Source organism: Equus asinus, chromosome 5, assembly GCF_041296235.1.
Source record: "Equus asinus isolate D_3611 breed Donkey chromosome 5, EquAss-T2T_v2, whole genome shotgun sequence".
NCBI classification, from domain to species: domain Eukaryota; kingdom Metazoa; phylum Chordata; class Mammalia; order Perissodactyla; family Equidae; genus Equus; species Equus asinus.
The window spans coordinates 10566253-10580876 of NC_091794.1; the positions used below are offsets into that span (position 1 = coordinate 10566253).

The following is a 14624-nucleotide window of genomic DNA, read 5'->3' on the forward strand; positions in this document are numbered from 1 at the left end:
ATGTAGGGAGCTCACCTATGGACAGGTAGGAAGAGGAGGGAGGAGGCTAGAAAAGGGGGCGGGGATGAAGAAGGTTCTGTGTTTGATGCTAACACTTCCTTTTAAAATGGTGCTGAAAGAAGAGAGGGAAAAAGTCAAAATTCAAAATGACTTAGTTGTCCCAGAAAGCCTTTCATTCTGTCCTCCCTCCTGTGGTAAACGAGGCGCGGTGCTCAGGTGCAAACTGCAAACTGGAGGAGCGACAGTGGACGTGGCCGCTCCCCCGCTGCTATGGGGCATTTAGGTCTAGGAGTTCAGTTCCTAGGTTTGGAATCACCACTCCCAAGTTCTGGTCCTAAGGGCCATCAGAATTGAACAGTAAAATATTGAATACATCATTTCCGATGTTTCTTAGTTCTTTAGCAATAAAATTAAGATATTTAATTTTGCAGCTTTGACCTCCCAACAACTCTTATAAAACACTTGCCGTGCTCCCAATGATCACCAGGGAGCCCTAGACCAGCTACCACATCCATCTCACTCACTTTGCAGCAGAGGCACAGGGAGAACTCCAGCCCTGGGTTGATGCCATTTCTCTTGGCTCAAGCTCCTCACTAGAAATCAGGCACAAAACACTACGTAAGTATTTACTGAAAGCCTGGTGGCATATAGCAGGCATAGACCAGACATAGTGAAGAACAGACCAAATAGGGACCCTGACCTCCTGGTGCACCCAGCCTAGAAGACCCTTCTTCCTTTCGTCTCTCCAGATCTCACTCCCTCTTCACGGTTCTCCCTGGAAGCATTCCCAAGCCTCTGCGTTCCAAGGGCCTCTCCCTCCTTTGACCCCCAAATCGTCTACTGCCTTCACCCTCAGCACTTCACATATTCCAAGTTCTTGAACCAAACCACCCATAGGCTCCAGGCCCCTTAGAAGCAAAACCCCAATAAACAGATACTGGAGCCCGAACGATCCTTCTTCTCTTACTGCCAGGAATTCTAACCTGGGGTATAAGGTGTAATTTACAGAGTTCATAAATGCCTTTGGGGGTCGGGGAGAGAAGGGGGGTCTGTGAATCACCTAAAATTATATGCAAAATTGTACATCTATGCTGTTTCCTGAGGAAGCATGCAAAGCTTTCATAGGATTCTCAAAGGAACACTGGAGCCAAAAAAGTTAAGATCTTCTGTTTTACTAGGTTTTCAGCAATTTTGTCACTTTTTCAATGATTACGATGAAGCGACATCCATTTTACTTCAGCTCTAATTTCTAACAACAAAGGACGCGATTTCCAGAAATACGTTCTTTTTTCAAGTGCCATTAAAAAATTTAAATGTAAAGTCCAATGGAAGTTATGATGAAGATTTTTGCCTGTTTTAATATGCAAATTGCCCAAGGGCTTAAGCCAGCTTGCTATCATTTTACACTACATCACGGAGGAGAGCCTTGCACATCTAAATAGAATGAGTGGTAGTTAACTCTCAGAAGTTGCAGCGAGAATCATAGCCATTATGCCTAAAACTGAAGCTGAAAATTATTGAAACATGTTCTAATAGAACTGCCTTATCACTCCCCATTTCTGTCATTTGATACTTACATTACATTAAGACCACCAGAAAAGCCTCAGATTTCCAGAAAAAGATGGGGGGGAACCTGCCAAATCCTCAGTCTTAGTTAAACATTTCTAAATGCTTTTTATCCTCTAGTTGGCTTTTGGCATGCCAGAATCAGCTGCAGCAGCAAGACACATTTTGGTGGGGGGTGGGGAGCCTTCAATAAATATTTAAAACAATGAATAAATACTTTTCCCCTTAGATCATAGTTGTAAAAGCTTAGGTAGAGAAGGAAGAGAAAGAAAAACTTCAGTTTTATGATTGCCTTTGGGCATTTTCTATTTTGAATGTAATCAGAGCATGTAAGGAGAAATAATATACTTGGAAAGTTAAATAAGATCTTTGTAATCCAAACCCGTATAGGAGAAAGGATGCATGTGGCTCTAAAGAGAGAGAAGAAATGACTCTAAAATCAAACTCCTGAATAAAAAACACTGCAGAAACAGTGCATAATAATAATAGTTTACGAGCCTTAAATAAGAGGTGCCACATAAATGAAAAAATCAGACAGAACGAACATTTCCAAGTTAACCCTTATGACATGCCTTCAATACCAGCACATTATATCGTTGCTGTTCTCACTGTACAGATGAAATAGAAGGGGAAGAAACATGTCCGAGAGACAGACAGAGAGCTAATAACAGGAAAAATAGAGCCAAGGGATAAATACACATTTACTTCACAGAGATATGGTGCAAATTCCCTCAGAAACATAAAATGCCAAAATAATGGATGTCTTTCAAGGTATGTACTACGAAGGAAAGCCAGTGCGATCTTTCACGTTGTAATCTTCAAAACTTTAAACTAAGATAGAAGATAACTCCTTGGACTTTGTAGGCCAAAGTCCCATAAAGCTTCATTCCAACTGAAAAGCCAAACAATAAAATAGATTTTTCTTAAAATTAAGGCGAAACTAACATATTAACATAACCAAAAGACAACACTGCAAACTCCCCAGCATTCATAATTAGAAATGGGAGAACAAACTTTCTTCAGTTTTCACAACTTTGTGATTTCTGGATTTGTTTACATTTTAAATCCCCATTTCCTCTGTGATCACTATGCATTCCTCGTCTTGTAATTTTCCATGTTCCCTGAATGAAGCGCAGCACAGCTCAGGAACAAGACAGCAAATTAATCCCAGGCTGCTCCTTTCTCATAATGGTTTCCAAAAAGATCTGCTAAATGATCTAAATTCAATGAAACAGAGGTGTTTATATAGAATAACTCACTGAATTTATTCACCAATTCCATTAAAGGAAGGAGGGGAATGGTTAAGCAAAAACACTTCTCTTTCACTTTCTCTTCCTTTTTCCGGCCATTTATTTTTATGGCTACATCAATTGTGCACATCAGGACTTAGAAAGCACTGCAAAAAGAATGTCAATCACAAGCTAGGGCAAACAGAGGTTTAAAGGTAACACTGAAGAAGGGAAATCAAGAAGTGATGCTGAGAATTACAGAAATCGAGCAACCTTATATGATATATTACCAGAGAGAGCCAAGTGTAACAGAAAGAGGTGGAGGAAGATGCCAGGGAGGAGAGATTACATAAAATACTATGTGCCCCCAGGGTTCTGGAACTCAATGGTGAAGGGTATGTCTAGATAAACTAGAGGGAGTTCATTGTAAATTTGGAGTTCAGAGTCTCAGATGACATGAATAAACAGATAAGTGCGTGAGCGCCCAAGTTGATGACAAATGCATTTGCAGGCCATCCTGTAGGGGCTTGGAGAATCCACTGCTTACCTGTGGTTCCCCAGAGGCCTGAAAGACATAATATGTAGCACAGGGGGGAAGTATGCTGGTATCTTAGTCACCTCTAGGATCAATGCTCTTAACACCAGTCCTGTCACCAGCATTACTGAGCTCTCTCTCTTATCTGAGCCATAGCTATTTCCAGGTTCATAATTACCTCCATCCATCTGATCGCAATTTACCTCTCCTGCCATTTAACCACTTCAGGTCTTTGGGGAAGCAATTATTAAAACCCCATCCCCAAATGCTAAATGATCCCTCAGGAACTGAGATCAGGTATCATAGATTCCCTATATGAGGCAAGCAATGTATTCCCTAGTCATCCACAGAGACAGGCTCAGGAAAGACCCAATGTATAGCTTAACAATCATCCACAAGTGCATTCATTCATTCATTCATTCATTCATTGAATAAAGATGTACTGAGCACCAACTATCTGTTAGAGTTTGTGACACAGGGGATATAAAGTCAAAAAGCAAGTCTCTCCCTTCAAGGAGCTCACAGTCTAGAGGGGAGATAGGCATGTCAATGGTAACAACAGAGCATGTCGCTCACTGCTGGGTGGGACCCAGAACACGCCCAGAGCACTGGAATGACTACGTGGAGAATCAGAACAGGCAGGACGAGGACAGGGTTACTGTATTTCTCCTAAAGGATGGGTAGAAGTTTTCATGGGTGATAAATGGACGGAGGGCATTCCAGAAAGAGACCACACAAATTTTAGTTATAGCGAAAAAGTAAATTATCATTACCAAATATTATGTAAAAGACAATTATTCCATCATTTCTTCAGAGGTGTTCATCTTATTCTTTTGGCTTCTGGTTTCATATGATTTTAAATTATCTTATTAACAACACAAAGTGGAAGTGGCCCTCTCACTTACCCCGTGTGTTACTCTAACCAGGTTGCTTTATCAGGGTCACTGGGCTCCATCACTTCCTTGGGTTGATAGGATGGCTCCACTGCCTCAGACTCCGCTTGCCTTATAAACGCCGTCTTTGCTTTTCTCTCCATCCTGTCTTGGTCTGGTGCAACAGCTCTGATGTCATCTCATTCTCCTTTAGGCCTCATGGCTAGAAAGAAAGAAAAGCAGAAGAAGATGGCATTACTGTTGAGACCTTCATAACTACCTGGCTTGTGCAGCAGCAGATTTGAGCTCTCTGATTAACATATTATTATCCCCTTGGGTCAGCCACCTAGATCAAATTTGAAAGCCCTTCCTGCTTCCTGTTTCATCAATCTGTTATCTCACTCTACACACGACAGGTGGGAGGGCTCAGGTTCTCGTAAAGCTGGCCTCAAATTTTGTGGGGGAAGTAAAAGACCGTCAATAATTTCTCATGGTCACAACCACTAAGGGTATATGAGTAATAGTAGATGACTACAGGTATAGCACAGAGGTTACAAATCATGCCCAATTGCTAGCAAGACAGCTAGAATTCTACCCCACTCTCTCCCACTCAAGAAAGCATATTTAATGGTGTTGGGAAAATGGACAGCCACACACAAAAGAATGAAAGTAGTCCATTATCTTACACCATACACAAAAATTAGCTCAAAATGGATTGAAGACTTGAATGTAAGATCTGAAGCCATAAAACTTCTAGAAGAAAACACAGGCAGTATGCTTTTCAACATTCAGCAGCATATTTTCAAATACCATGTCTTACTGCATAAGGGAAACAATAGAAAAAATAAACAAATGGGATGACATCAAACTAGAAAACTTCTGCACAGCAAAGGAAACCATCAAGAAAATGAAAAGACAACCTAACAACTGGGAGAAGACGTTTGCAAACCATATATCGGACAGGAGTTAATATTCAAAATATATAAAGAACTCATACATCTCAACAGCAACAAAACTAACAACCCAATTAAAAAATGGGCAAAAGATCTGAAAAAACATTTTTCCAAAGAAGATATAAAGATGGCCAACAGGCACATGCAAAGATGTTTACCATCACTAATTATTAGGGAAATGCAAATCAAAACTACAATAAGATATCATCTCATGCCTATCAGAATGGCTGTAATTAGCAAGACAAGAAACAACTAGTGTTGGAGAGGATGTGGAGAAAAGGGAACTCTCATACACTGCTGGTGAGAATGCAAACTGGTGCAGCCACTATGGAAAACAGTATGGAGATTCCTCAAAAAATTAAGCATAGAACTATCATACAATCCAGCTATTCCACTGTGGGGTATTTATCCAAAGAACATGAAAACACAAATGTATAAAGATCATGTACCCCTATGTTCATTGCAGCATTATTCACAATAGCCAAGACTTGGAAGCAACCTACGTGCCCATCAAGGGACAAATAGATAAAGATGTGGTATATATACACAACAGAATACTACTTAGCCAAAAAAAAGATGAAATCTTGCCATTTGGGACAACATGGATGGACCTTGAGGATATTATGCTAAGCGAAATAAGTCAGAGGGAGAAAGTCAAATACCATATGATCTCACTCACAAATAGAAGATAAAGACAACAACAAACAAACACACAGATACAGAGATTAGATTGCTGGTTACCAGAAGGGAAGCGGGGAGGGAGGAGGGCAAAAGGGATGAGCAAGTATGGTGATGGATGGCAATTAGTCTTTGGGTGGTGAACAGGATGTACACCTGAAATTTATATAATGTTATAAACCAATGTTACCTCAATAAAAAAAAAGAAAGCATATTTAAAAGGATGTAAATTAGGGTAATTTTATATGGACAATCTTGACTCTACCATAATTAGTTTTAGTTAACTTACTCAAAAACACCAGTATTAGAGCCATCTCTCCAGTGGTGATTCAGTGCCCGTCTGTCTGACACCATAGCTGGATGTCCCAGCTGTACTAGCTGTCCTGGGAGACAGAAGCTGGTTTGTTCAGCCTTGTTTGTCACATCCTGGTGTCCTCCTAACCCAAATGCTTTATCCGCATGGGGTATTCAACAGTGAGCAGCACATGCTTTATATGCTTTGGTCATACGGATGGCGAGTGGCCTCTTGATGGAAAAAGAAAATGAAAGGCAGAGTAAGAGACTGAGAGAGAGCAGAGCTAAAGCCTAAAACTCTTGACCGTTTCCTCTTTTCTTTTGAAAGAAGCAGAGTGAGAAGCAGGAGGTGGTGATTACAGAGGAGGAGAAAAGGGTTTACAATATTGAGCACTGTGACCCTCAAAACCCCTCCATGAAACAGGTGCTGTTATCCTGTTGGTCAGCCTTGTGAGAGGTTAGGAACTGGACTGAGAGCACAAGTTAGTCAGCGGGACTGCCTTGAATCTAACCTTCTGGCCTGAAATGCCATTCCTGTGAAAGCCTGCCTCCCGGAGGACATTTGTCCTCAGTCTCAGTCTGCCCCTAAGCTCCAGTCTGCCATGTTATTTTACTCCTAAATGGCTCCATATCTCTGGCAGGAACCCTAAGAAAGGGAGTCAACTCAGTTCCCATTATTCATTCACTTTTGACGCTCTTATAACTTCACCGACATCCGTAGGCTTACATCCTCCCACTACAGCTTTCCACCGTCCAACAGGCCCCAGACAGGCGGAGGCTTCTCAGTCAGTCACTAGAAACCCAGATCGGTTCATGTTTGTATATCAAACCTACTAGATTAATTTGCTTTATAAAAATAATCAGTATGGGGCTGGCCCCGTGGCTGAGTGGTTAAGTTCGCGCACTCCGCTGCAGGTGGTCCAGTGTTTCATTGGTTCGCATCCTGGGTGCGGACATGGCACTGCTCACCAAGCCATGCTGAGGCAGCGTCCCACATGCCACAACTAGAAAGACCCACAACGAAGAATATACAATTATGAACCAGGGGGCTTTGGGGAGAAAAAGGAAAAAATAAAATCTTAAACAATAAAAAAATAAAATAAATAAAAATAATCAGTATACATGGCTATTTTTGATTGAAATTTTAAAGTCTATTGTTCTTTATTACGGTTATACTCCTATACATAAGTCAAGAATAGCCTCTAAATGGTTATTTTTACCTCCTTGAATTAGAGAGAGTTCAACTTCTAAAGTCTTCACAAATTTCTGCTTCAAACAGCTTTGATAAAGAAAATAATCAAGTAAACCTTTCAGTTTTTTTCATATTGTTAAACAAATAAAATTTTAATCAAAATAAGTCTCCATAAATATATAGTGTGATTTTTCTAAAAAGCGAAATACCTGTCTCTTTCTGAGTTGACACATATATATTTTTATCATATTTGTGCGACAGTAGAGGTAAAAACACCTGGACTCTGGCGGTAGAATATAATGATTTGAAATTCGATTCAGCCCACTTTTTAACAGAAAAGAAAATTATTTGACTTCTCTGAACTTCAATTAAATAAGCTAATATTTAGAACAGTGTCTGGTATGCTCCCAATAAGACTTAACTGTTATTAACTCAGAGGGAGAAATTGCTACAAGTGATCCCTCTAATTTCATAGGGAATTCTTGTAAAGCGAGAACACCTAATCTACAAATTGCCTCCAAATGTAGGGAAATTTTAATCTAAATTTAACAATTAATGAAGATGATATAACAGTACATTTTGGAGATATTTAATTAAACATTTATTGTTTCAATCTTGCAGCTTTCTTTTAGTCTTCTGAGCCCATTTGTTTTTTCTTTCTGGTCTCAAAGATTTGTATCGGCCATTGAAAACTTCATAGGCCCTAAGCTCTGGGTCTGTTGTGCTGATGGAAAGAACGGCTTTGGCCAAGGTAAGTGGCAAGCTTCAAATGCTTCCTTCTCTGGCTCCAAATACCATTCCTGTGATAGCCTACCTCCTGGAGAACATTTTTCCTCAGCAAGAATTTTGGAAGTTTTCTAGAAGTTGTGGAAAGTTTACTAAACGGAGATTCAAAGATAAGACAGTAAAGCAAAATCCCAGATATCAATGATGAGCCAAAATTCTTAAATTACTTTTGGCCAAGTGCAGTTTTTACCAAAACCTAGGCCAAAGCTGGGCCTGCAATTAGGCATAAATAGGAGAAAGAGTGATTGAGTAGAAGGTTGGAACTGGCATAGATCCAAGAAGGAGCATCCTCTTTAACGGAGCAGGACCGCACCTGCGGACATGGTTATCACGTCATTTTAATTCCACAATGTTCAGTCTTATATGACCAAAGAATAAAGTTATGTTTTTATCTCAATAAACAAAATATTATTTAATATTTCAAAGGGTTTAGATTTCAAGTAGCATTATTTAGAAAACCTGAAGGAAGAAACATAGTGAATATAAGATGTTATTTTAAAACTCTAAGGCAATTGTTCTCAACATGTGGCAGACACTGGAGGACGAGGGCAAAAATATTTCAAAATGATATGAAGGCACCATTGGCCTTTTTCCCTATGTTGACATTTGTGTTCTGCAAATTGCCTTGCAAAAGCAAAGGTGGGTAAAACTGTTGGGATTTCAGCACGGACCAAGACAGTGGCACTAAGCTTTACCAAGAGGGATGGTGTTTTTCATCTCTACTCAATCAGGGAAAAGAAGAAAGAATACAAGAAAAAGCCAGTTTAGCTATAGAATACCTTGATGAAGCAGTGAAAATTTCTCATTTTATTAAACCTCAACTCTTCAGTATGCCTGTTTAATATTTCATGTGTACACATAGAGCATTCTGCTGTTCCCAAAGCCTGATGGCTGTCTCCAGGAAAAGTACTTATTTGAGTTACCAACTGGCCTGGCCACTTTTACTGTGGACCATCATTTTTACATGAAAGAAAAATTGGCAACAAACTTTGGTATTCATATTTTAGTATTTGGCAAGGATTTCCGAAAAAAAAAATGGGTGCAGGGAGCCCGTCACTTCAAGGAAAACAATCAACAAGCTTATTAGATTTCAAGCTTTTCAAACTAAAATTATAATTCTGAAAAATTTGTATCCGCGAACATGAACTTGGCCTCTTCTCAATACTCAAAGACTTTTCTGGTAAGATTGGTGATGATAGTAAGGAATATGATATTTTAATATTATACAGTAAAATGAGTTAACATTCAAAGATTTGCATAATTCAGTGAGTCATTATTTTCCAAGTGACCAATGCATGATATTATATATCTATTCTAAATGAAAGATAGACCAGTGAATTTTAACGTAGCACAGTCTAAGATGATACATTGCGACTAACTTCTAAACAATTATCGTTTATCAAATTTTGGTGGACTAGCAAAGAATAAAATTCTCAGTTATCTGAAAAGCCTGTTAAAATACTCTCTCCTTTCCATTTACATATCTCTATGAGGCCATATTTTCTTCATATACTTCAACCAAAAAAACATACCACAACAGATATAATACAGAAGCAAATATGAGAATCCAGGTGTCTTTTATTAGTCATGGTATTTAAAACATTTGCAAATATGTCAAGAGTGCCACCATTCTCACTATTTTTTTCTTTGGGAAAATACAATTATTTTTCATAAAAATATAACATTTATGTTAACACGTAATGGGTTATTTTTTATTTTCATAAATTAATATCTTGACTTTCTTCATTTTAATTTCTAATATGGAATATCAATTGATATAAACTACATAAACAAAAGTTCTGTGGTCCTCAATAACTTTTACAAATGAAAAAGAGTCCCGTGACCAAATATTTTGAGAACTACGGCCCTAAGGTTAAATGTATTCTAAGCCAGCAGCCATTGTGACATCAGCATCAGGCCAAGGATCACCATATGAAGGATTCCATGCAGTTGACCATTATTTCACAGAGCTCTCCAAGTGGACCTCCCCATGTGAAGCTAACCACCTAAGAGTACCTACTCTTGCCTTTGATGTTCTCCATAAGGCCTTCTACGATGTTACCAGAAAAGACACCCAACGAATAGTAAGAGAAAGACCCTTTCATTCTGACTTTGCTTCTTTCTTTAATTCTGGTCAGGTTTCCCAACACCTGGCCTCTTGTTTCAGTATGAAAGATGCACAAACTTCAAACCAAAAGGGTAAAAGCTGCTGCTGGGCAGATGTGGACTTCAAATCTCTCCAAGGTCAGACAATCTCTTAAAAATGTCTACCATAAATGTAAGAACCAGCACCCAGATTCAACCAGATATCCAATGACAACTTCCTATGATTGTGATCAAGATGACATCAGACCTGATGAAAAAAAGAATCTTAGAGTAATGCTCCAAGATATTAAAACTGCCCAAATTGAACTCGTTAGCCAAATGACTGACCTTGTCAGTGCAATTTCAAAAATCCAGGAAAAGACTGACTTTTATCAGAAGCAGATGGAAGTCCTGGAAACCAGAATGGATGTTAATGAAGACAAACAGTGCACAGTAACTAAAGATATCTTCTCTGTGAAAGAAGACATTGATGCTTTAAAGAAGAAAGTGACAGAACTGGAAAACCAGAATTCTTGCTCCAGCATCCATTGCTTAGAGGTTCTGGAAAGAGAAAAGGGTAAAGAGATCATAGAACTTCTTTACAAACTCATAGAACCAGAAACTCTGAAGAACACATCGTTCTCTAAAGCCCCTGAAATCGCTTCAGTGGAACCAGAGAAAGTGCCCGGTTATACTGAGACCACTGATCACATTGAGGAAAAAACAATTTCTCCAAAAATTAAAACTCTGAAGAAAAGTAACCATCAAAATGTATTAAGAAGCTTTAAAAAACCAAAGTCAAATATTTATATTTACCCAGACTTTAGTACATGGATCAAACTAACTTTCGTCCATGGAGGAAAGTGGAGATTTTCCCTCAGTGCTGTCAAGTTAGAGGAATTTATCCAGTGGCTTCTTTCTAGACCAACCATCCCTCTTGAAGAACCACAACTCATAACCCAGAGATATTGTCCATTCTCTGGGCCTATTGAGCGCTTGACCTCAGTCTGTCTCTCTGTTTTCAACTATATTTACTGTCTTTTTGGTTCCTCAAAAGAGGAAGTAACTCGACTATAGAGTTATTTTCTGCTTTGCTTGGCATAAAATAAACGTAACCTGGTCACTTCCAGCATTCACACATCTTTGTGATTGCCGTCAACTCCTTGGTCGTTTGCTCACTGGGCTCACAGTCTGCAAAGTCTCTATATATCCACATTAAGTTAAGGCATATTGTCCCATTGGACCTTTGTGATGGATTTTCTGTCAGTGTTCTTGTCTTCTCAAAGGCAATTCACGAGGACTCCTCCAATGCCTGTTTCATAGATAATTGGAAGCAAAAGAACGGGTCAGGGGAATGAGAAACACATTTGGTGGCCCCCACGTCAGTTTTCTATGCACTCTTGTCTGAGTGGCCTTTGTAGATAAGATTTGTGATTCCAGAAAAAGACTCTACTAACTGAATTTTAAACAGCATAGAGTGAAAAAGATATCGGTAAAGTCAGAGATATAAAAATGAAGGATATTGAAAGGATAAGTTATTGTAAGGGAAATGCTAATTCCAAAAATGGGATTTAGCCTTCAACGTCAGCGTCATCTCTATCAAACAAAAGAAAAGGGGGAAAAGGCTGAATCTGGCACTGGGTATTTTTTCCATTTTCATGAAATGAGACAAATAGCATGACTTGTAGATTTGATACCCTGGAAAAGAGAAATCCAAGGAGGGGTTTGCGAACCCAGTTAAAGCACAAACTATACTACCACAGAGTCTTACATGCAAGGACTTTTTTTTTGACTGGGCCATATACTACATAGCCAGGGTGGGCTTCATTTTTAGACATAAGTGGTTGCCATTTTAATGTAATTTTTCCAAACGTCATGTAGAATAATCGCAAAAAAATGTTTCCTTCGCCGCTTGACTCTGTAAATGAAATCTACCAACAGAGAGTCATATGCTGTTTCAATACAAATATTCTCGGTAAATGTGCTACTTTAAATTATTCTCAGCTACTAATTTGAAAGGAGGGCTTTAGCAGTTACATAGAACAACCTGGTTTCAAATGAGGAGAAAGGAGCTAAGGCGAGTATAGAGGAAACTAAAAGAGACGTATGATGAGAGGACATAAAATTGTCTGGTGCCAGTCTGGTAATAATTACACATCACAATTTGTGTTTTTACAAATGTATTTTATTTGTGCTTTCTTTACAAATTTACAGCTAAGCTGTGTACACAAATAACTTAAAATCTGTCTCTCTGAGATAGGTGCAGCATGGATGATACTGTCACATACCTCCTTGAAGCAAGGCTGTGTGTGAAATGGGTTTGTTTTAAGTAGGGGAACTGTGCTAACAAAGTATCGTTCTAGTAAAGGCACCAGCAATCTCTGCATTTATTCACTATCGGAGACATCCCGTAAAGAACAGCCCGGGTTGGGTGTGGCCCTCACATCAGAGAGTAACCATAACAAAGGCAAATGACATCACAAGTGGCTTCTGGGAGGTAGAAGGTGACTCAGCTGGTATTGGCTTGAGTCATCTGAGCCTCTATATTTATGTGCGTCTTCACTTTTTCTCCCCCTACATGCCCCTCGGCACTTGCTTAATGCTTCTAGAGAAGCAAAGAAGGCAGGGCAGGAATCAGAAGACCTCAGTTCTGAACAGTCCTAAATTCTACACTTACAAACTCTGTTCTTTCATCTCAACTAGTTTGGTTTTGTCATTGGTAAAAAAAGGGAATCACTTTTATTAATTTAGTAAATCTCTTCAGTGTTTGCCAACAGCAAAGGATCATGGAGGATAAAAGACAAAGTAGAAGACACTGCCTGTTGTGCAGACACAACATCAAAAGGGACAAATAAAACGTGTGCACACGTAACCCTATCACCATAGATGGGGCTGGGCAGCAAAGAGCAATATAAAAAGTGTTCCTGGTATCCAAGAAGAAAGGGGTTGCTGAGCCTTGTAGTGAGAAGGTGAGGAGAGGGGGAGGTGATGAGGGCAGAGTCCCAGGCAGAAGGATGAACAAACAAGTGCACAGGAGTGGATCGGTAGAGAACATGGGAAATAGAGGCCAGCGAGCAGCTCTCCAGCCTGAAGGACTGCAGGCCGTCATTCCAACCCTTGTATGGATCTCATTTTTCTCTTCATGGATCCCCACCATGTTCATTTTAACCTGTTTTTTACCTACATAAACAATATTAGAGGAGGAGAAGGTCGGAGGGACACTATGTGATTTCCTCCGGGTCTCAAAATTTCCCTAAAGATAGCTGTTTGTCCTGCTAATTCACAAAACTTCCCTATGAGAAAGGAGCATTTTTGCTTTTGAGTCAATTATTTATTATCACCACCTAGATGAGATCTTACGTGACTTGTTAAAATTATAACTCAGCTTGTAACTACACGTGAGTGAATAATATTTCCCCAGCCCTTGCGTCCAAATTCCCCTGCCTCTCACCCAATGCCCCTCCATCCCACCTGCCTTACAGGAAGCAGTGTCTCTCTTGTCCACATCCCTCCTCCGGTGGCTTGCAGGATCTTCGTCAGTAAGTCCTCCTCTTTCCTCCATCTCAGTCACCACCTATCTACCAGTTCTTTGTACTCAGCTTGCACAAGTCCATGTTTGCCTTGCCCTCTCCTGCCAATCTCTCACCATCCTCTTAGAATGAGAGGCCCACCCTCCTTGTCCCGACTTCCCATTCTCTCCATGGCTGCTCAGAGGATCATGTCTTCCATGCTTTCTCTTCTGGTCCTCTTCCCATCACTCTGGCAGATCCTTCTCAGTTTCTTAGATGATTCCTCTGCCACTAATCATTTCCTTAAAATACTGATGCTTCAGGGCCAGCCCCGTGGCCACATGGTTAAGTTCATGTACTCTGCTTCCGTAGCCCAGGATTTGCTGGTTCCAATCCTGAGTGCAGGCCTACACACTGCTCAAGCCATGCTGTGGTGGCATCCCACATAGAAGAACTAGAATGACTTACAACTAGGATATACAATTATGTACTGGGGCTTTGGGGAAAAAAAAAAAGAGGAAGATTGGCAACAGATCTTAGCTCAGGGCTGATCTTCCTCACACACACACACACACACAAAAAGTGAAGGAAAAAACCCTGATGCTTCAGTTTAGTGACTCACTTTAGTGACTCCCAAATCAAAGGACTCCTAACCCAGGCTCTGCTGGGACCTCCTGACCTTCAGTTCCAAGTGACTGCTTGTCTGCTCCACTTGGATGTCTACAGCAGTCTCAAACTCCTTACTCTTAGAATTGACTCTAATAACCCTTCCTTCTGACTCAAACTCATTTCTCTTCCAATACCCCCTTTGTTAATGGCGTCATAATCCAAGTTATCCATAACCTCAAAATGGGAACTACTCTCATCTTTTTCTCCCTGACTTGATGTATTAATCATCAAATCTTTCCCTGTTTATCTTCCAACA

General features: G+C 39.9%; 1 protein-coding gene across 1 annotated transcript; it reads left to right on the top strand.

Annotated features, from left to right (window-relative positions):
• The first annotated feature begins 10280 nt into the window (after window positions 1-10280).
• CCDC54 (coiled-coil domain containing 54) lies at window positions 10281-11267 on the top strand. The gene has a single exon (XM_014853316.3). The coding sequence runs from the start codon at window positions 10281-10283 to the stop codon at window positions 11265-11267; it is 987 nt and encodes a 328-aa protein (XP_014708802.2).
• The last annotated feature ends 3357 nt before the right edge of the window (window positions 11268-14624 follow it).